The following is a 22340-nucleotide window of genomic DNA, read 5'->3' on the forward strand; positions in this document are numbered from 1 at the left end:
TGAGATTCAAACAAACAAACAAACTGCTCAAACCCACAAAAAAACTGAACTATGATCTGGAACAACTTAAATTTATTTATATATAAAATTCTAACTTTCATGGTAAAACAGCTGCAACCATTTTGTAGGACTAGCATACATGAAAGGCTGCTTTTAATAACAGAATTGTCCACCCACAGTTATTGATGCTTGTGTAGGCGATGCCTCCTCGCCGAGCTGCACTGCACAACATAGCATTGTCAGACTATCTCCACCACCCAAAAACTAGATGAAAATCACAGCTCCTAGAAATAAGAAGGTTTCCTCTACTCTGTCATGCAACATATCAACCTAACAGTGAAGTATGATGCCTCAGAGGATATTTACAATACCTTAATCAGTCTAATTTTATTAATCCAAAATACAGAAGTTTGTTTATATTCTCTCGAGGACCTTTTACACCTCTCAGTGTCAAAAGTTTTCTTAACAAGCTCAGTACCCATTTCAGTCATTTAACCTTATTTCTCCTAGTTCATGCTCCCACAGACCACATTAAAGAACTCCTTTCTGTCATCTGCCTGCGATCTTTAGATGCGTATGCAATGCTTTGTATCTCCCAAGCTCCCTCTGAAACAATCAATCATAGCTGTTTCAGGCTGGTTTTAAATTAATCCCTTTAAATAAGGGTACAATATTGAAAGAAAGGGACATTCTTCACTGATCTCTTACAAAGTTCATCATAAACACCTTTTTATTTATCAAATGCCATGAGCAGGTCTCATCCCCCGTTACTCCAACATTGTGAGAGAGTCTAGTATTTAATATTACATGCACTGAAACAGCCAGACGAAAATAGGAAAGTAAAGACATGCTGATGATTACAGCTGAAAGGCTGAAGCACCTACTGACATGATGCGATGCACAACAGATTTGAATTTTCTATCAGAAAATATAAAAGATGTGTTACCATGTGCTATAAGGATGATCATCAAGTAATAAAAGATCTGCAGACATTTTCCCAGATGTATTCATAACTTTTTTTGAAAAGGTGACTTCTAAGTCTTGTAACCTCTCAAGATTTAGCTTTAGCCTTCAGTTTCTCTTGAAACAGTTTGTGCAATGAGTAAGACTAAGGGTTGGAGGAAGAAAACACATTCCTTGCATAACTTAAGGTTTTAATGATATCATCAGCCACAGAAAGGTAAATGGAGAACCCTGAGGGCTGCAATCATGCCTTGGCAGGTAAACGCAAGAGAATTTCACCCAATGTATTAAGTGCAGTTTTTTCTCATTTTTAAGTCTAGACTTTAAAATACCACTAATTGTATAGGAGAGGCACTAGGTAAACGGGCATTATAGTTTACTTTCCTTTCAAATTAAACAAGCAAAATCAGCAATTAAACCACATGCTCAGGCATTCACCAAGACTCCTCAGCAAAGATTACAGTCCGTTAGAGATGAACCAAAGTGCTCTCAACAATCTCCCCCGCTCTCTTTCTCTGAAGATTATGGTGCTGAAGGCCAAAATGAACTCTAGTATCTCAATACAAATTATTTGGGATATATAGTGACTTAGTATAATGAAGAGCAGACACTGGAATAACAAATAAGCTAGAGAACTTCACAGGACCCTCACTTCCATCATGCATGGAAGAAACACTTGTGATTTCAGTTTCATCCTGAGTTTTTCTAAGCATCATATTTACAGTCATATTGTCAGTAGCAGTAAATATGCCAAGTTAACCAGGCTAAGGATTTGATTCCTGGGTTTATGTGAAATTTTTTTCTCAGCCAAATAATATTTCCTGAGTGTTTACAGTTCAGTAAGTCTGAAAGAACAAGCTTTCACAGAACATTTTAACACTTTCATTTCCAGCCTGACCTGGGAAGGTAAAACCCATAAAGACAGGAGATTTATATTTTGCACATCTTTTTCAAAACCTGTATCAGACTTCCTACCTAAAAGAAATCCTTTGGACTTCACAATACCTATATCATTATGATAGAAATATAGCAATATATGATATTTTCTGGTTAAATTCTGCACCCCCCTCTGCTATCTGCTGCTGCCTTCTCTATCCACCTGTACTGTAATACCTGATAATGTTAGATCATTCTCTGTCTTCAAAGCAGTAGCGTCGCACACAGAGGTTTTAGTCCGGGTGACCATATCAGAGTCTGGAATGCAACAGGAATTAAAAAGCACAGTAATTCCCTTTATCTTTCATCCACAAGAGAAGATCACACTGACTTCCCAAAATTTAACAAATATTTTAAAGTGCACCATTTAAGAAAACTCCTTAGGTAGTCCCACCAACTGCTGAATCAAAAATGAGTAAAACCATCTCTGTATAACTCTGGGGAAAAAACTAAACCAAAACACAATTTTTTGTTGATAAAGGCAAATGCCATATCCACAACCACTGCATTCAGCATCAGTGCTCTGGATGCTGTGTGCATTTATAAAGCAGTATCACAAATCATTTATGCAGGTTCTGCTCTGTACATTGTGACATTCAGAAAATAAACTTGCAAAAGTAACACATGCAGGCTTATCATGCTAATAAAAACAACCCATCTGGTTATGCGTAAAGTGCCAATTTATTATCATTCCTGGACACTGATGGGACCAAGGCAAATACCTCCATGATGTCATTTTCACAGGTATTAAAAGTTATAATGTATATTCTCAGACATAAGAATTAACCCAAATTTCATGAAACTGACAGTAGCAGAATTACTCCATATTACACCTGCTCCTGCCAGAAAAGACTTCTGAGTAATGTCTCCGTTTGGATAGTATAAAATAAAGCGAGAATGACACTTCCATTATAGAATACACATCTGGCACTGCCTACAGTTCACCATAAGCTTTTATAACAACTTCTGTGAGACAACTCACCTCTCCACAGGTAAACTTGCTGCAAGGTAGTAAAATTTCTTTCTGCCTCTTCTACCATTTTAGAATCTAGTAAAAAAAAAAAAAAAAAAGAATTGCTGCTCAAATTAAACAGGTAGTATTGAAATGCTCAGAAATTACATTAAAAAGATCATGAGGCTATGCATCGCCTTATTTACAACACAGGACCCTAAGGAAGAAGGTCCCACGTGTCCTGGTGCTAGTTTGGCTGCCAAGACTTTACACTATTTTCCATCATTGCTTTTTCTGTGCAGTTCTGGGCATCTCTCTTTTTGTCTTTGCTCCAGACTTTACCTTTCTTTCAGATTATCGGCTCGAATCTGTCTGAATTAAATAGTGGAAGTATTACAGGGTGACATACTAAACACTTTCATTAATGTTTACACAATGAGAGGTCTGTCTATTGAAGAATGCATCCAATCAGAGAGTTCTTATTCTCTTGTGATTGTAGAGATATGGATTAACTTGAGAAAAAATCACTGGAGTACGAAAGCAGGCTGGTGAAAAGGGCAGAGTCTACATAAGAATTAAAGAAAAGTAATGTTAAATTGAGATAATTCATTGACATACTTCCACTGAACACTTGTCCTCCCAGGGTGAAGGAAAACATCTTCCCATTTTCATCATAGTTCACACCTTTACATATCCCATCTATGACAGAGGTCGGTGCTAGACTCCAGCCCTTTGCATTGCAGATCAGCACGTCTGGGTAGCTCATCAAACTGCACAGAATAGTACCTAGGTTCAGGTAAAGAAAGACTTGCATCACTCCAGTAATGCTTTGCACCTACACAGAGCTTTTCACCCAAGCATCCCAATACTTTCTCTAAATGCCAGCTGAAGCTGTGTCACCGAGATACACTTTAGTATTCCTGCCAAAAAAAAAAAAAAAAAGAAGAAAATCGGAACCATACCTTCAAATTGGAGTACTAAGGTTAGCTAATATTACCTAATCTAAACATTTGCAGCTTGCTTTTCAGAGGTTTCAAGCACATACCATTACCACATAATAAAATGTTACTATCATCTGATAATACCCAGATAATACCCAACAGTGTTCTCAGCACGTTATAGCACCATGGAGACATAGTCAATCCTTTGGCAGCCTTACAATCTCCGGCTCTGAACCAAGAAAGCACTTATATTTTTACTGGGGTGGTTTCCTGGATTGGTGCCTGATTTCAGTCAGCCCAGGCCTGAGTCTCCCCCAGCATCACGACATGAGTCAGGAGAACCAACATGCTTACGGCCAGGTGTTCTGGCATCAGCTTGTTCTCGTAACGTCTAGATAATAGTCAGCTCTTGCTTTGTACCTGTTGTCACAGCTCAGGCACTTCTATGGTTTTACAATGCCCTCTCTAGTTTGTTTTTATGGACTGGGCACATGAGACATTGAATATGCTCCTTTTTTCTTCTTTTTTTTTGTCTTTTTTTAAAACGAAATGCTAGCCCAAGTAATGCACTTACCTGTAGTATTGATTCAAATAGGTCACACCAACTAAACAGCGAGCTCTACAACATCCACCTTCTCCACATCCCCTTCTACACTCACAAGTATGAGGAACTCAAAAATTTTATGGAAAATATATAGAGAAATGGACTTTACAAGATCACCTAGAATATTTTGATGCAAAAATATATGAGATGCCAAAACAGAAAATAATTTTCTGGAAACATTTGCTTGACAACTTCCACAGAGAAAGGACAGGCTCTCTATGGGGTCATAGCTTCCTCCAGGCACATCCGCCTGCCCTGGTGTGGGGTACTTCACAGGCTGCGGGTGCATGTCTCCTCCACCATGGACCTCCATGGGTTCTCCATGGTCTTCACCACAATATGCAGAGGAATCTCTGCTCCTCTCCCTCCTTCACTGACCTTGGTCAGTGCAGGGCTGTTTCACACTCACATCACAGCTTCTGCACAGTATTTTTTACCCCTTCTTAACCATCCATTTTCTCAAATCCAGGATCAGTTTCCACCCCAAACTGGAGAAGTGCTTGCCACATAGCAGTCAGTACCACGTGCATGGATTTATAAGATCTCGTCTTTAAGAATTTGAGACATCTCAATTAGAGCTTTACTTTTTCTATAGGAAACGCACCTCCAATGGGAAAGCTGATCCCATGTGAGCTTGAAAAGAAACTACAAAAAGTAGGCACTGACACTAAATGCTTAAATTTGCCGACAGAAATCTGGGCTCTGCCTAAGTCCGCCTTCTGCCAAACTCCGCCCGTCCCACTCCCACTCGCTCTCTCAGCTAGACACCCAGATTTAGGAGATTATAGCATTCCTGCATGCAATAACATAATGTAATTCCCTGTTTAGCATCCTCTTTACCTGCTCCAAAAAGGGAACTGATTTACATTTGCACTACAAGGACTCTGTCTGGATGCACAGTTTTAATTCCCCATCAGCTGAAAGCACCAACTTCTGGCAACCGAGCTGCATTACGTAAGGAGAGAGGCATTTTCAGAACAATCTCATCCTGATGCAGGTTTCTAAAGCAGGTCAAAAGAATTATCCTTTCAAAATGTCCATTTCCGCCCAAAAGCACCTCGCTACCTCAGGTCTTTATTGCTCCAGGCCAAGTCTTGGGCATTACTCAAATTCTGCCTGCACCAGAAAATGTCAGTGATGACCAGGCAGGCTGCTGACACTGGTATTACGTAGAAGTAGGTGTACTGTGTCCAAAATTGAGTTCTACTCAGTTAGCGCTGGTTTCCTACTGTAGAGTTTTTTATTTTGCAGTTAGACAATACCTCCATCGAGCGCAATCTGACTCAAGATGAAGCCATCACAGCAAGAATCCCTGCTGCAAGTCTGCCGACACAAGAGCTGAGCATCAGTCAGAGATGCGCTAGCTGCTGAGAGCACCACGGAGCGATACACGCCAGAAAGCACATTCTGAAAACTGGTCCTTTCAAAGGTCTTCAGTCCAGATGAGTGAAATTCTTGTTCTGGGTAGACAGAACAGGAAAGAAATGTTCAAAAAGCTCAAGAAGAGATGGGATGCTTTCGGATTACCTGCAGAATGGAGCTGTTTGAACGTTTTATGATAAGAACTCAGCCTTAAAAGTCATTTTCTGGATTTTGAGTTTCAGATGCAAGATAAGAACATCAAATGGTTTGGTGAAATTAAACCCGGCTAGTTGGCCTGTAGGTACTGCCAGGGTAGGAAAAATAGTCCACTGTACCACCAAAGGGCTCCTCAGTTGATGCACGCTGTAAGGTTGGTAATATTCTACTTTCAAGCACTACATTAATAACTCCCAGGTATAAACGAAACAAATTCATCTTGTTAAAAGAGTAAAATGTGTAATTTGACCAGCATAACTACATCTGCAAAAATCGGGCTTCTGATGACTAGACACACCTGTAAGAGGACATGATTCATATAATCCTGGATCTAATTAGCAATATCAGCAGAAATCTAGATTAGATCTGGTATCAAGATTACATTGATTGTAACAAGCTCAGAGGACTTATCTTTTTTCAGGTGAGACTTCGCTCCTCGTTTTTATTATTATTAATAAACGGTGACTCAGAAGTTTGTACAAAAGTAAAAAGAAAACAGCAAGAGCAAAGAGTTCTGACTGAAACCCTGCAGCATTCTGCATTTGGTTGCCTTGTTTCAAAATTTGGCATGAGACTTAAAGTTGGACACACACTGGATGAAACATGCAGTGGTGTCAATCACACTTAGGCAAAACCCAACCAAATCTATCTTGTACTTTCAGAACTTCAGGTGAATCACTTTGGGATTCACTGGAGACCAGAGGTTATTTCTTGGGTGGTATATTAGTAGGAGAATTCACAATCAAAATTAACGTAGATTGTTATATTACACTGGTCATTAATAATGCCTTATATAATCAAATAACAAACTGTTCAATAAAGAGAAATCATAGTACAATAGAACAGAATAAAACAATACATTGGATAGAATTTGAGTTTTTGTGGAACTATCTGCTGCAGAACGCCACCAAAATGGCTTACAAAGGCTGTATTCCTAATTTCTAGGGAGTAAGACGTGAAAGGAAGATTTGCTGAGGTTTTCTGGGCTAGCACTAATTGTTAAACTGAAAAGTATTGTGTCTTCTTAAACAAAGATGCTCCCCACATGCAGTCATGATCCTATACAGAAATAACTACAAGTTTGGGCACAGCAGTCTAACATTAGACGAGTGATTCACATCTGGTACCTCTCTTCAAATAAACCATCACTGCATCTTGCCCTGGATTCCTGACATGAAGCAGGCAGCTGAGACGACCGATGCTAGCGGCAGCGGTGTTCCCCAAAACACCTTGCACCTGAAACAGAAAAGAGGCAGGAATAATAAATACAAGCTAATTGATTTCTTCTCCTAAAACACGTTTTCCTTATTCAGAAATTCGGGGAGGAATTAACACATGCAGTTTATAACCACCGCCGCTCCATGTGGCCCAGAGTGGACATTTTTTATTCTATCAAACTGAGATCTCAACTCTTCAATGACACGTTGATTTGTTTAAAACTGGTGAATAGGAAGATGGTACAGTGTTAAACAGCACAAAATGCAAACCCTGGACTAGAGGAAGGGACTGAGAAATGATGTGCGTTTCAGGCGACCTGATTACTGACCTGGATACTTCTAGTTTGGATTTTCCAGATTAACCCTCATTTTAAGTTAATCCTATTTCCTGACTGCAGGAGCTCAGCATGTTTTAAGAATAGAAGTGCTGTGTGATGTTTCAACCAAACACTGAGGTACTCAGATGTCATTTTTAGAAACATCTTCACCAACTTGCAGGGGTCTAATACTGCCATAGTGAAAAGCAACGGCCAAGGGGTCAGGTAACAGCCTGCCTTTCTTCTCTGATGCCATCTACTTATATTGAACGTACAGTGTCACGATAAATACATATTTTTTTAAATATGATCATTTTTACCAATCCAGAGGTGGTGCAGTTGAAGTTGACTTCAGCAGCACTGTATAAGTCACAGAGAACTTCAGCACCAACAGGAGTTACAGTCACAAAACCACATGCGTCTTCTCTCTCACAGCCTGAAAAGCAGGAAAGAAACCTTAGGTTTCCTAGCATTTCGTGTGCAAAATTTCTGCTACAAATTCCATTCTTTACTGGCTAGTTTTTGACACAACCATCAGACTACGAGCACATGAATTTCATTAGCCAGATGAACGTTAGTAGAGGATTATGTTTTTAAATTAGCTTAAATTAATGCAAAGTGTTGTTCATCACCTGGTGATAAAACCAACTGAGTTAGGTTTAACCACCCACCCAAATATTTAATGTCTGCTGGGTAATTTTGCCTAAAGGCAGGCGGGGAGGACTCCCATGAACCACTTTGCCAGCACATCACATCTGCCTGGTACAGCAGCCCATGGCAAACAGGTTGTGACAAATACTGGAGTGATAGGAAGGAGGGAAACCAAATTCTTCTATTGTGCCAGCTGCCTCTTCAGCAATCACCTGGCCAGTGTAACAGAGTAAGCAGCCATCCCCCTCCAGATTTAGCAGTGGCTGAAGATCCTTCTGCACTTACACATTCACCACTAACTTGCTCCCACAGCTCTGCTCCCAGAACAGGAGGTGAAATTGTTTCCAAGTGCCTTCAGTATAAAATCAACCCGCTTAGATCGAAACATTAGAAATGTAAGCTAAGCTGTCTGACTTTGTAGGGAAGCAGAGAAGGAAAGATTAACCCTTACCCTTCAGTGAGCACACCAGCAGTAATATTTTGCAGTAGTGCTGCCATTTGACAGCAGATGTAACTTATAATGAAAATACAGGCTCTGTGCACTGAATCAGATTGCTTGTCAAAGGGGCATCTTTTCCTCCCTAAGTTCGTTCCCAGGGTTCTCTCAGCTCAATGTCTTGCTTTCGAAGGCCTCCAGTTTCAGAGGAAGGTGCAAGAAACCTTACACTATACAGCTAGGGTATGAGGAGGTGCAGGAAAATCATTCTAGTAACACAAATAAGGCTTCATGTGTGCACTACTTAGTATGAGAGATAACTGCTCCAGCTCGACCACAGTATGTGACACAAAGCCACTAACTTTGTCAGATTTCCGTGATGTCTGCCCTACGAACAGGCCACCTGTGTTATCACTGCCAGGGTGTTTTTATTTTGAACGTAACCCCTCTACCTCTCTTCACAGTCTGAGCACTAGGAGACAGAAGGTGAGACTGATTCAAACACCCTGAAAGAAGAGCAGTGATTCCCCTTGGCGTTAGACGACTTTGAACCAATATAAACCAGCACACATGATGTATCCAGATGTAATGTAGTACATACGCTCCTTATAATATCCTTCTGCTGTGCAAGGATGATTATTCCTCTTTTATGTGCCAATCAGGTAATTTGGGAAGAGGTGAAAGCTTGGTTTTCACATGTCCTGCACACCTAATCCTTCTTTTGTCTGCACATCTGAAAAGTCTGGTGAATGTTTCCCGGTCTGAATCTTAGCTCTCATCTGTATTGCAAACTACACCAACTGGCGTTAAAGTCAGATGACTTGAAGTGGTATTTAAAGTCATAAAACTTTTTTCTGAAAGAAAGACCAACCTCTTCCCTGAACCAAGGTCACCAAAAGTTGTAAATATCTTGCAGTGACTTGGTGCTGAAATGCAAAATGAACAGCTCATCTAGGAACTTAACTATAAGCTCATAATATAAAAAGTTTATTATTTTACATGATGGCTAGTGTTATCTCTCCAGATTTTCTGGGAGCTTTCCTCACCTGAAATGCACTGAAATGCTGGACTTTGCAGGTCTCTCCCAAATGACTGGGACTGAAAAATTTGAGCTTCTTCTGACCCATAAATCAGTCTGGAGGCAGGAACTCTCTCAAATTTTCTGAGCACTAAAAAAAAAAAAAAAAAAATAAAATAAAATAAGAAAAACAACCCAGAAACAAAAAACTAAGCAGGTACCATTATTAGTTCCCACGCTGCAGAGACACAAAGACTTTGGGTAGAAATAAGAATTGAAGAATTCTGTAGGGAAAGAGGTTTGCTCATTAAATGATGTACCATAACCCCACAGATAATGCAGGAGACAGCTGGACTGAGGATATAATTTCTGTTCTATGAAAAAAAAGTGTCACAAGATCTTTTAAAAAACCGTTACCCAGGAGTGGGCTGGGAGTTTATATTCAAGTGAGACTTCTCTTCCAGCAGCAGACTGGCCATCTCCCATTACTTGTTCATGGCACTGAACCAGCTATTGAGTCACCGGGGGAACCAACTTTCTGCCAAACAGCCACTGGAACAAGAGCCAGCTCCAAGAGAACTTGGTTAGAAAGGAAATCTAGAAGCCTTATCGCTTGTTTACAGGAGCACAACAGCCTGATCTCCACTGGCTTCAGGCTCAGGGATCTATCCAAGGCAGTATGTCCTACACTCTCTTTTTTTACTCCTTCATTCAGCCTTGAACTCCAACCTGTCACTTTACTTGCCAAACCCTTTATCTGCTCTCTCTGAATCGGACTGACCGCACTGAGTGTAAGGATGGCTGACAAGTAGCACTGTTCACAAACTGGGAGAAGCTCATGGGGTCTAGAGATGCAAAACCCACAGGTCACTAAATGGGATGAGGAATCCAGTTTGAGCTCCGGAAGGTCTGGCCCTGGCTGTGCCCTGAAGAAGATTATAGCTGGTGAAGGGACACACAGTGGCACGACCACTACCCTGCTCAGGTTGCTACTACCTGTATTACAAATGGGTTTTGGTACAGTGTGTCCACATGTTGATATACTAGTATTTTTCCGCAAGCACAGCGTATTAAGGAGAACACGGTGACTTAGCATCACTCCTGTGGTGACTAGACTTCTCCTCTAAATGCCCCAAAATGAAAGCAAACCTCTGGCTCATTGCAGCCAAGGCCTGGCCTAGACCTAAAAGAGATAAGAAGCAGGAGCTCTGGTCTGATCTCAGCCCGTGGGAGATGTCTGCACATGGAAGAACTGGAGACTCAGCCCTTCTCTCCCCTGTGCACATGGGCACAGAGGTCTAGCAGGAGGATCCCAGGCCTCTCTCCCTGAAACGTCTGGATAAACCACAAAATAAAAGTCAGGGATAAGTTCTTAAAACAATCATTTGTACTCTTACAGCAAAACAGTCAGGACTAAATCAGAAGCAAATGTCCACTGTTGTCAGGGCTGAGTCAGCAGGTGCTTTTGATAAAACAGTCATTTCTGCTCAGAAAAAACATGAGCACTAGCCAAATACTTAACACAAAAAAGTCCCTGCACTCCAGCTGGGGAGAGGGCTGAATAATGGTGTAAACAGAGGTGGAAGTTTTTTCCTTCCTAGAAATAGAGGACACAAAAACATAAGCATTAACTTAATTCTGCACTAAACTGAATCCCTTCTGCAGCTGCAACTTGCAGTGACGCCTGGTTAAAAAGAATTCACATCTTTTCATAAAACTGAAAAGAAGCAGTGGTTTTGTGTTATTTCCAACTGTTTGCTCATTTCTAATGACAATTTCAAAAATAAATTAAAAAAAAACATTTTAAAATGTTTTTTCTGTTCTTCTGATTTTTTTTTCCCTAACTCTAGCTTCATCCCCTTGATTTTCTCTGCAATAATATGGGAGGAAAGTAAAGAGAAGATAGAAAGCGTAACGAAACATTAAACTGAAAACATTGCAAAATGAGTTAAAAAGCTGTCTTTTTTAAATTCTTGAATTATTTTTTTAATATAAAGAAAGGTTAAAAAATTGCATTTATAAAGCTACTTTGTAAAAAAAAAATTGTGCGACAAAAACATTCTGCGAGCTCCTATTTTCATGAACTTCTCAACAGTAATATAACTACTCAGCCATTTCACAGACAGTGCACAGCAGAAAGTCTCCATCTCACATATTACTAGAGTAAAGCTCTAGATCCTATCCCTGTTGTTGCAATAAATGTTGTGTGGCTTAAAATATAATAAGAGAGAGAAAAATAAGAAGCAGCATGGGTTGTTACAGCTTATTACTGTGCATTCATACAAATGAATTCTTCTTCCACCTGAAGACTCAAAAACCAAAGAGCAGCTGGGTCATTTATCGACCCTGCCCAATCGCCGGCCTCCTGGCTAGATCAGTCCTCAGACCCTGCTGTCTTCTTGCACACTGAATTCAGTTAAGGGAAATAGAAGGGGCAGGGAGAAAAGTAAAAATAGAGATACTTGGTTTCACTTCACATAATGCTTTCTAGAAATGCAGCACGATCTTCACAAGAAAAAAAATAAATTAAATTACCCTGTAAATTATTTTTAAAAAAGAAAACAAACAGATTTCTCAGGAGTTTGTTGTTGTTTTTTTTAAACCCTGAATTGTCACCACTTATAAATATTTATTTGTAGTGAAATTTCTAGCATGATCCACAAAAATAAGCATTCCATCCCGGACAGAGTCAGAAATGCTCATGCAGGACTGCTCAAGGTGAGTAAGTAAAAGGAGAGTTAAGCTGCTGTGAGTCCTTTGCCCAGAGAAACATCCCAACTACCCCCGTGACTGAGAGCTACAGAGGCCAACACCTCATGATCATAACTACAATCAGTTTCTGCATATGCTCAGAGAAAAAAATAGCTATTTTAACTGAAGACAGTTTTGCAACCTCTTCACAACTGAGGGCTTTCATTTCACACTCCTTCCACTGATAACACTTGTCATAAGACAGTGCCTAATTCAGAGCATGCCATGACATCAGTTTCTAAACTGAATATTCTATTAAAGTTGATACCAATCATACGATGAGTAATAAAAACTATTGGAAAACTATTTCTGGTCAAGGCAAAAGCTTTCAAGCTGAGAAGCATAGTTAGGCCTTACTGCAGGCAGTTTGGGGACTGTGTGACAGGCGACTTTTTTTCCAAATTATTCACCCTTGAGAACTGTCATTTCACAATTCTGAAGTTGTGAAAGAAGTACATTCCCTCAGCTTGCAAGGATACATCCACCAAGTCAGACACCATACGGCGGCAGCAGCCCAGAAGGTGACGTTATGCTGCAGCTGTGAGGTCATTGCCAAACACAGTCTATTTCATATGAACACACTGATGAGTGATAATTTTAAAAAGAAATTAATAATTCTTCTACTTTCCCATTAGCCCTCTCGTTATTCTTTTGGGTTTCCAAGCAAAGAGTAGGAGATCAGCACACACCAAAAGCTGTCAGCCCTCTGAAACTGCAAGAACCTTGCTTCTCTATCTTCCCTTACAGGAAATAACTCCCCCAATGTAGCCAAGAAATGCAAAACTAAGGAGGAATGTGGCTTAAGGCAGAGGCCACAACTATGGGAAAGTGAGTGCCTGTGAAGCAATGAGTCACTTCATAAGGAAGTTTCACTCATGTGGGGTCAAAACATATCCAAAATATTCTTCTGACACTTACCTAGGCACTGGTAGTCTGTAAGATTGTCTGTTTCAGTCCAGTCCAGTGCTGCTCCAAACCTATCGACGCAGAAGGATTTCTCAGTCTCAGGGTCTTGTTGGGAAGGCCTATACTGGCCATCTTCTTCACATTGCAGACCCTGCTCATTGCTTTGACAGTACGTGATACCTGTTACACGTAAATGGGAAAAGAAAAAAGGGTACTTTGAGAATGCTGTCACTGGATTTCACAGAATGGTTGCAGTCAGACAGGACCTCTGGAGGTCACCTGGTCCAACCCCCCTGCTCAAACAGGGCCACCTCGAGCCAGTTGCCCAGGACCATGCCCAGACAGCTTTTGAATATCTCCAGGGATGGAGGCTCCACCACCTCCCTGGGCAGCCTGTGCCAGTGCTCAGCCACCCTCACAGGAAAAAAGCGCTTCCTGATGTTAAGAGGAAACCTATATTTTGGGTTGTGCCCGTTGCCTCTGGTCCTGTCAATGCAGTAGGACAATGTTTCAATGCTGTAGGACAAAAGGGCCCTAAATGCAGCAGAGACTTCACTGAAATTTAATCTATAATTCGCACAGTGGTTTGTTCTCTAAAACATGACAGTCTCACTGCTTTGTTGTTACTGCAATTCATACTCCAAACATTTTTAGGATTCTCTGCCATGGATCAAATCTCCATATACGCTAAGTACTGTAGAGCAAAGAAGTACAGAGAAGGAACTGTATTTTCATAGAGGTCTGCTCAGTGCCGGCTCATCAATTAATTCAGCAAACTCTTCAGACTTTGTAAGGAGACAGCAGGGAAAGAAAGAAAGAAACAAGCTAAATGTGTACAACATGTTTCCACAGGTAAGGTGGAAACCAGGCAGTGAGCAGGTTTAGTTGCAGACACTTGCAGTAAAGAAAATCACAAGTGCAGTAAAGAAAACCTAAGCAGACAACTTTTAAGCACAAGAGTCCAATACCTACACAGGGAACACGTAAGGAAATGAAGAATGACAACTTCAGGCAAAAGCTGACTAATGTCAGGGTGCATTACAATAAACCTGCTTTTTACCCCACTGAAGAGAATAAATAGGTTGAAACAGAACAAAGCAGACCCTATACTCACCAATACTTTCAAGAGACCCATTCTTACTACTCATTTTTATTTCTATCCATGAGCTAATTCTGCAGACAGAACTGAACTTGGTCTTAATAAGTGATTTTTTTTTTACGGAATTGCATGCAAAAATAAGTCACTAAAACTGAATACACGGACTTTAGTGAACACACCAACAGTTGCTTTGTGAGAAGTGTCTGTACCTGCAGGGGAAAGAGCTGCACAAAGACAAGACTACTTTAGCCTTCATGAATGTGACAACCAATGAACTACGTAAGATGTTTCTCACTCATACTGGACACCCAGATACCATTCCTGAGGACAATGAACACGTCTTAAGGGACCACAACATCCTGGATGAGACTGACCACTCATTTCTCATGCATTTTTGGTCAAAACACCAGACAGTTTGTTCTGTCTTTCTAAAATGTCTTTGAATGTATGCAGAAGGGATCATATCCACCCAAATAACCCCGGAGGGAGGATCTTCTTTTTTTCTTTTTTTCTTTTTTTTAAAGTTTACAGATGAAAAAAAATTCCATCGGTTATTTGAAGCCAGAATACAAAGGATAAGGAAAAAAATGAGTTCTACTTACAGTGATCAACACTGATTGCCCCATAGGAGTTGGTAGTTCTGCCCACAGGACACTTGATACAGGAGGAACGTCCTGTCTGATGCTGATAGTAGCCAAGAGGGCAGGGAATGCATTCATCGTTCTGGAAATGACTGCCTGGAGGACAAACAACTGCAAAGAGAAAAATCACCTTATTACTCTTTTGGAATCAAACCAGTTCAGGCATTTGCACACATGTGTGTGAGTGTGTGTGTGTGTGTGTGTGTGTATCATGCTGGTAGACTTGCTATAGGCTCCAAGCTCTTAATATATGTATTTTCTAAGTGGTATAACAAAGGCGAACATTCCTTAAATGTTCATTAAACTCACCAATGACCAGAATATAGACTGAGGACTTTTTTTCTCAGATCACCCTAAAAAGGTTCTTGAATTTGTGTAGATCAAGCTGCTTGGAAATGTCAGTTCCAGGCCTGATTTCCATTTGTCAAATCCATTTGTAATAAGATAATGCACTTCGCGGATAAGTTGTGAAAGAAAACAAAGGAACACAAGCTACAAACAGAGTAAGTTCTAACACTAGAGACAGAAACAGGAAGGCTCCTAGAAGTAGAAACTCCAAAAACATCATACAGAAACCCACCATATGGTAACACTTTCATTGAGAATTCCTGGTAATGAAATTTTTGGTAAGCACTTCCAAACTAAACAGTAATGGCTGGATTAAAAGTCACTAGCTGTGCACATGACAACACAAACACAAAATTATATTCCTAGTCTGTATATATATCATTTTCAGAACAATCAGGAGTAATATTTCCAGCTGACCTGTTGCATATTACAAAGAAAACTGTCTTCTGGGAGGTCATGAAATACTGTCTTTCCCTCCAGATCATTCCAATGAACATTAAAGCAGAAGAGTTGCAGACACATTTGCAGGACAATATCTTTACTTGTTATTTCACAGCTGCTTTCCAGATGTAAGTTTCCTTCAAAACACTATCAAATGTATATTTTGGGACTTTGACAAGGTGCAAAACGTCTTTTCTAGTCTTGCCCTATGTCTTGACAGCAGTTTAAGCTTGTACGAGAGAGAAATAGTAATGGAAAATTGGCCATCCCCACTGCAAGACGAATTGCTGTTCTGGACAACGCTCTGGAATGCGAATTAATTTAACTTATAGAAGCACCTAAATTATAATAGACTAAAAAGACAACCAGTATAAAAATGATCATATCTTCCTTCATCTGCTCTAAATGGTCCAATGGGAAGTTCTAGGATGAGACAACTGTGAGACTGAGATTTTCCTCCCAAGTACATATCAAGGTAATTACCCTAGGTGCAACACATATCTAAAATCAATTAACAGAATCAAAAACTCCTGGATCAGACAGAATTCTCCTTTCTCAAGCACATTATTTAATACAAAGAGTGTCTGATACATTTTAAAGACATTTTCCAACAGATGCAAAAAGGATCATACTCATTGCAAATGAACAACAGTAGAAATAAAAATGATATGAGTAATCCATGCCTAAATTGAAGACAAAATGAAAAAGATGAGGGAGGCTAATTAAGCAATTAAAGCTTAAAGAGGAACAAATTAAGCTTTTCAAAGCATTCTCCTGTTTCTGTAGTTTTAGTCGCTATGTAAAAGTAACATCTGTGTCTCATATCACATTTTGAGAAAGCAAAATTTCCTTTCATCTCACACATCAGATTAACAAAAGGGCAAAAAGAACAGTGAAAAATGTTGTTGCAGAGACACTTTCTTTCTAGACTCTAGAGCTCTTGGAGGCACATATCATTTCAGCTATCGATTACGCTCAACATGGTCACACAGAGGTTAACTTTGATTCTAGAAGGCAGACAAACCACCACATTGTACTTCTTTCAAGCTTTAACATTTATACATTTTAGCAATATAAGAAACTAGAGAACAGCTTTGAAGCAAAATCTCAGAGTTATGCGTTAGCACTGGGCCCAAACTTCATTTTCCTAAAATAGGAAAAAAATAAAATACAATATGAAAACCTCAATTTAAGCCCTTTGTCCCCTCCTACACGTGAAATTTGTAACATGGTCTCACTTCTAACTAGACTCGGCCTTCTGTGTACCAGGGGAACAACGTACTGAGTAGCAAATTCCAGGCTGAAAAACAACCCTCCAGAGCGACTGGGCAGAGATACCACTCCTCATAGTAGCCTCCTTCTACTTAAGACCAGCTCTTACTACACTAGGCATGCTTAAAAACTGTCAGAACTGATCATTACCCAGTGCTTGCACTGCTCTTTCCTCCTTCCAAGGATACTGGAAAACTTTGAGATTCTTGATCTAGATTATTAGAAATGAAGTCTTGAGAGTTATGCTCTGCTCAAAGCAACTCTGACAGAAGTTCCAAGCATTCGAAATAACAAAAGGGACCAGCATAAAAACGTGAAATAAAATAAAGATAACTCACAAACAGGCTTCAGGTTTTCTCCTGAAATAAATTGGGGAAAAAGGGTTGAGTTCATAAAGCTGCCTCCTGGACAGTTTCCAACTCTCTCTTTTCACCTTACACCTTAGCAAAGAAAGTGTCTTTTGTCCCTTTAAAATTCAGCTAAAATAAAACTGTTACCTCAAACTCTTAAGGAATTATATTCATAACTACCTGCGGGGTAAAGTAACTCAGTGTAAGACCGAAACAAAGAAAAAATTTTACATAAGAAAAACTACCACCTGATAAATGTTACCCATTTTATGGGCAGGAAAATGTTTAAAAAAAAAAAAAAAATCCACAATAGATGCAAACCTAAAGAAACAGATGACTGTAAGGAAAATATATGAGATGAAGAAGCAGGTTCGTGCAAGCTGCATGTTCCTAAAAGAAAATATTAAGTTTGTGACGAACACCAGAAAGCTACCACTACTAAGAGGTGTCCACGCTTCCTGAAGCAAGGGGATATGTCACTCACATCGAAACAAATGCAAACAAATTAATAAGATCAGGATCTGAAAAAGACAATTTGTATTTCAACAAGGTGGAACAGGAAAGGGAGGAAATTAAGGAAAGAACCCCTGTCACCTTCACACAACTTTGGTTTCTGTAAGCACAGGTGCTATTTCTTACTATTAGTCCCTATTATTAGTAGAGAAACAGACTCAGACAGGGTGAATGACCAGAACATATCCATAATGCAAAATAAAACTAAATATATACATATATATCTTAGAAGAACAAGAAACAGAATTCCTAAATCCCCTGTTTAGAATAAAATATGCGGTCGTATACACAAGCCAATGTCCAGCAGCATGTATACTATGACCTCTTAGAATACGAAATCTCTGCCAAGAGCTAGAGCAGAAACTGTCTCCTTTCCACATCTCTATGATAAGTCTAGTTTACTGAGTGACTTTTCCTACAGCTAGCTCATTCAAATATGTATGAGCTAACTCACAAGGTAAATTAATTCACTGCTTCCTAGAGGCCTTTATCGCTGGTAGGAAATATTTGGCAGAAAGATCCAATTCTTTCTAAGTTCTTCTGCTCTAATTGATGGACTCTATTAACAAATAATCACAGAATTCCAGAATGGCAGAGGTTGGAAGGGACCTCTGGAGATCATCTAGTCCAACCCCCCTGCTAAAGCAGGTTCACCTAGAGCAGGTTGCACAGCACTGCATCCAGGAGGGTTTTGAATATCTCCAGGGAAGGAGAATCCACAACCTAATGATGATAATGATATCTTTAATTAGCATAACAGTACATCTTGTTAAGCAACTGCAAGTTGTTAACAGACTCCAGATTCTCAGTAGGAATTAACCTTCTTTATGAATGGTGTGTTTAAATAACCAAAATATGAAGCATTTCAGGCTATGGAGATGAACAGAAACTGCAGTCAATTTACCCTTAAAGGTCCAAGCTGGAAACTGCAGCAGTTCAGAACTGATTCATCACCTGATTACTTTGAAGCCCTCGCCCAGGCATTAGCAAGCTCTCCTAACCTAAAGAGAAACACCATACCAAGAAGGGAGTCAAGGTGTTTTCATATATTTTGATTTGCTCTTAGGGTCTCTAACGTAAGCTGCGCAGCGTTTTCCCACCTGAAAATATTCCCCATATTGGAAAACTTATCCAATACCTGGTACCGTTGGTCTTGTACCTAGAAGTGGTACTTCCCTCCTCTGTTTCCCCCCTAAAAAAAAAGCTAGGCATAGAGAATACCTCCCAAACTGACATAAGTAAGACAGGCTCACTGAGGCTAACTGGGCCAATGAAGAGTGGTCAGGTTTGCACTGTAGGAGGGTTGATGTTGATGGCAACAAGAGCGGGGCTGGCAAGGCAAAGGCTCTTTGGCAGCGTGGGCTGGTACACAGGACTGTTAGGCATAGCCAGGTTTGGCAGCCCTAAGCAGGATGTTGGCAGAAAGGCAGCCCGTTCCAGGGAAGCAGACTAAACAGAAGGCAAGAAGATGAAAAGAGGGCAGAAGTGCAATCAGGTCTGGGTGTTGGCCAGCACTGAGAAATCTTCCATCTGAGCTGGCTGGACTTGGCCCAGGAATTCACAATCTCAGGACTTTTGCCATTTCTGCATCTAGGTTTCTATTCTGGGTAATGTATCATCATCTGAAGCACTGGCTACATTATCTTTGTGAAATCCTCGTATTATCGTCTACCTTATAGAAAGACCTTCTAATACCAGAAAGATCTAAAAAAAACCCAAAAATGTTTGCAAAACCTTCTATACAGCGTCAATGCCACGGTGCCTATTTCCAAATCATTGGTTCAATGCAAGGACTCCACATCGAGCAAAGCACTAATTCCAATCTCTCCTCAGATTTATCAGTCATGTTGGTGCTTCACGCCTTTCACATATTAATCATAACCCCAAGTTCACTGATCATTTTCTCCCTTTAGCTTTATACTGATTCCTAAAAAAATCAAAGAAGGGAAAGCTAAACTGAGACATACCACATCCTTGTGAATTTGAGACTGCTGTACCAGGAGATGAAGTTCTTCGAAACCCACTTCTACATCCTAGCTGCACTCTCGGAGACAGATCAAAGTCTTCATCCCGGGGAAAATCAATGAAAGAATCTGCTAGGAATTGCTTGGAGTCCAAATGCAGCAGAAAACCACCATCCTTAATCTCTTTCATAAACGCTCCTATGAGATTTTCTCCAACAATTGCATTTTCTAAAGAGGGGAGAACATAAAACAGAATGGCATGAAAGAGATTTCCAATATGGGAATGGATAACCACACAGCAACTGATGAACTTTTAGTTAAAAATACAGGCAGATACAGAAATACAAGCATGTTAGCAAACAGCATACAAGAATGAATCTCTACAGTGTCTATCAGATTAAGGGCCTAATCTCAATATATGAGAGGGCACTAAAGAAATAGCAAAAAAAAACACCAAAAAAAAAAAAACCGCCAAAAAAAAGCATATTAAAAACAAAAGCATCAGCGAAAAAAATTTGATTTCTGAGTTACAAAAATTCAGCAGAGGAAAACCAGGATTATCTGACACTCAGTTTTAATTTATTCCTGTTTTTTTTCAATGGGTATCATTTGCTTCTTTTTCCAGCATTTTATTGGTTTTTGAAGGCCAGAACCTGTAACAATAACAAAAATCACCTTCCATCACAGTACTTATATTCAACATACCCACATATGCAACAGACACCCTCTTCACAATTGCTGAAGCTGGTGTTCAAAGCTGGAAAACAGCGAGTACCTTTCCTACTCTCTAAATTCTTAGTTGCCCAGACAGCTTCCCTCTCGATGACTTGGGCAAGGTCAATTTTCAGCACTAGATCAAGAGCAAAATCCCCAGTTTGGCTGGACCAGAAGTACTACAAAACCAGTGTTCCCAGCGGATTTTGTTTACTATCACATTTTGTTTAACCCTGCAGGGTTTATGACATTGAACGAAATGTTGATGCGGTTTACTGGTCCAAATTTGCAAGAGAAGGGCCTCCTGTAGCTACAGGTGATGGGCAGCCCAGTAACCCAGCAAACGGGATGTTCTGCACTCTACATACTTCAAGTTTTGCGACTATACTAACGATCTTGGACACTGAATTTTCACAGGGAGGATGTCACATACATAAAGAGAGCGTGAGGAATATTACAACTCACATGCTATACAGAGGTTATTATTTTGTGACGGATGTGTCCAAGGCAAACAGCTGAGGGTATCGCTGCCTTCTCACGTGAAGAGTTTCCCAACCCTGCGCTGTAGCCCACAGGTGGCTTTTCAGTTGTGCGAGGAGAGAATTTCACAGCCAGGCACAAGGCTCCAGCAACGCAGCACTGCCCTCCTGCCTGTGCTGAATGGACCGCGGATATAGGCTGCTGCTTCTGCAAAATCATCCTAGACCTTTAATACCGAAAGTGGAGGCGCCCTCTCTTCCTGAACGTTGGTCCGTAGCTGATTGCTGTCACGTAGATGTTGATCCCCTCCTTGCAGAGGAGGGACAGGAGGTTTTTACACTTCCAGGCTACAGTGAACGGTCCTTGCATTAAAGCTGACAGCTGTGCCCTTGTATTCTTCAGCTTGTTTCCTCCAGCTTTGAGCAACCTATCCTTCTGCTGCACTGGCACATGCTATAATCAACAAAACAGCACTTCATTTGGTTCAACCCCAGCCCAAAATGATGCTTAGTTTGTGAGGAAGTAACTGGAGATCACCACATAACCAACAACACTTTGCAAATGTTTTGCCAGAAATTGTCTCATAACTGAAAGCGGGAATAAGCAGATTAGACTTTTATTCCAGGAAATATCTTTCTGAATTGTATAGTGACCAGCTGTAGCAGAATTAAAAATAACCTTGAAATGACAGCTGAAGGGAATTCACATGTAGAAAAGAAGCAAACAATCAAAGCAGTAAGAACCCACTTAGGTCTGTTGAATATCCTTTAGTCTAAAATGTTTCCCTGTGTTGAAAATTTCTTAACCCTGTCACTAAATGTGACCCTCCTATGACCACACTATGTAACATTCAGAGTATAACAAGTGTTTAACAAGTGTTAAACAAGCGTTTAACTGTAGTATACGTGCTCATGCATTGCAAGCAGACGGATTCATGCTGGCCTGCCTCAACAAAGAACAACTCAGTGCCTGATGGACATGCCAGCCACAGACTCGCTGGTAAAGTCTTACACGAGCTGCCTTGGTTCAGCCCTTCCAGCACAGCTGACCAGCTTGGGGCCACACTTCCCTGCTGATGTGTGACCTAGCTTCTGGGCCAAGATGAGCTTCCTGCGACCTTCAGCATGCTCTATGGCATGGCAGACACAATAGCGCTTCCCTGGGTTTGCGCCTGATTTGCTGCACAGTTTGGCGATCCGAGCTACTACGCATCTCTCTCACTGTTAGATTTACTGGAAGTTCTTACTA

At 40.4% G+C, this 22340-nt stretch overlaps 1 protein-coding gene across 1 annotated transcript in view; it reads right to left on the reverse strand.

The window, feature by feature from the left end:
* TG (thyroglobulin) overlaps positions 1–22340 on the reverse strand; it is a 156433-nt gene that overhangs the window by 100262 nt on the left and 33831 nt on the right. Inside the window, exons 20-29 of the mRNA XM_086466043.1 lie at positions 19932–20126; positions 14972–15121; positions 13283–13450; positions 9642–9764; positions 7829–7944; positions 7102–7210; positions 5659–5856; positions 3470–3637; positions 2882–2947; positions 2077–2157 (exon numbers count right to left, since the gene is read on the reverse strand). Of these exons, the coding sequence (XP_086322169.1) occupies positions 2077–2157; positions 2882–2947; positions 3470–3637; positions 5659–5856; positions 7102–7210; positions 7829–7944; positions 9642–9764; positions 13283–13450; positions 14972–15121; positions 19932–20126 (1374 nt within the window). The remainder of the gene's footprint in view (positions 1–2076; positions 2158–2881; positions 2948–3469; positions 3638–5658; positions 5857–7101; positions 7211–7828; positions 7945–9641; positions 9765–13282; positions 13451–14971; positions 15122–19931; positions 20127–22340) is intronic.

The sequence above is a fragment of the Leptosomus discolor genome, chromosome 5, assembly GCF_034619465.1.
Source record: "Leptosomus discolor isolate bLepDis1 chromosome 5, bLepDis1.hap2, whole genome shotgun sequence".
NCBI lineage: Eukaryota > Metazoa > Chordata > Aves > Leptosomiformes > Leptosomidae > Leptosomus > Leptosomus discolor.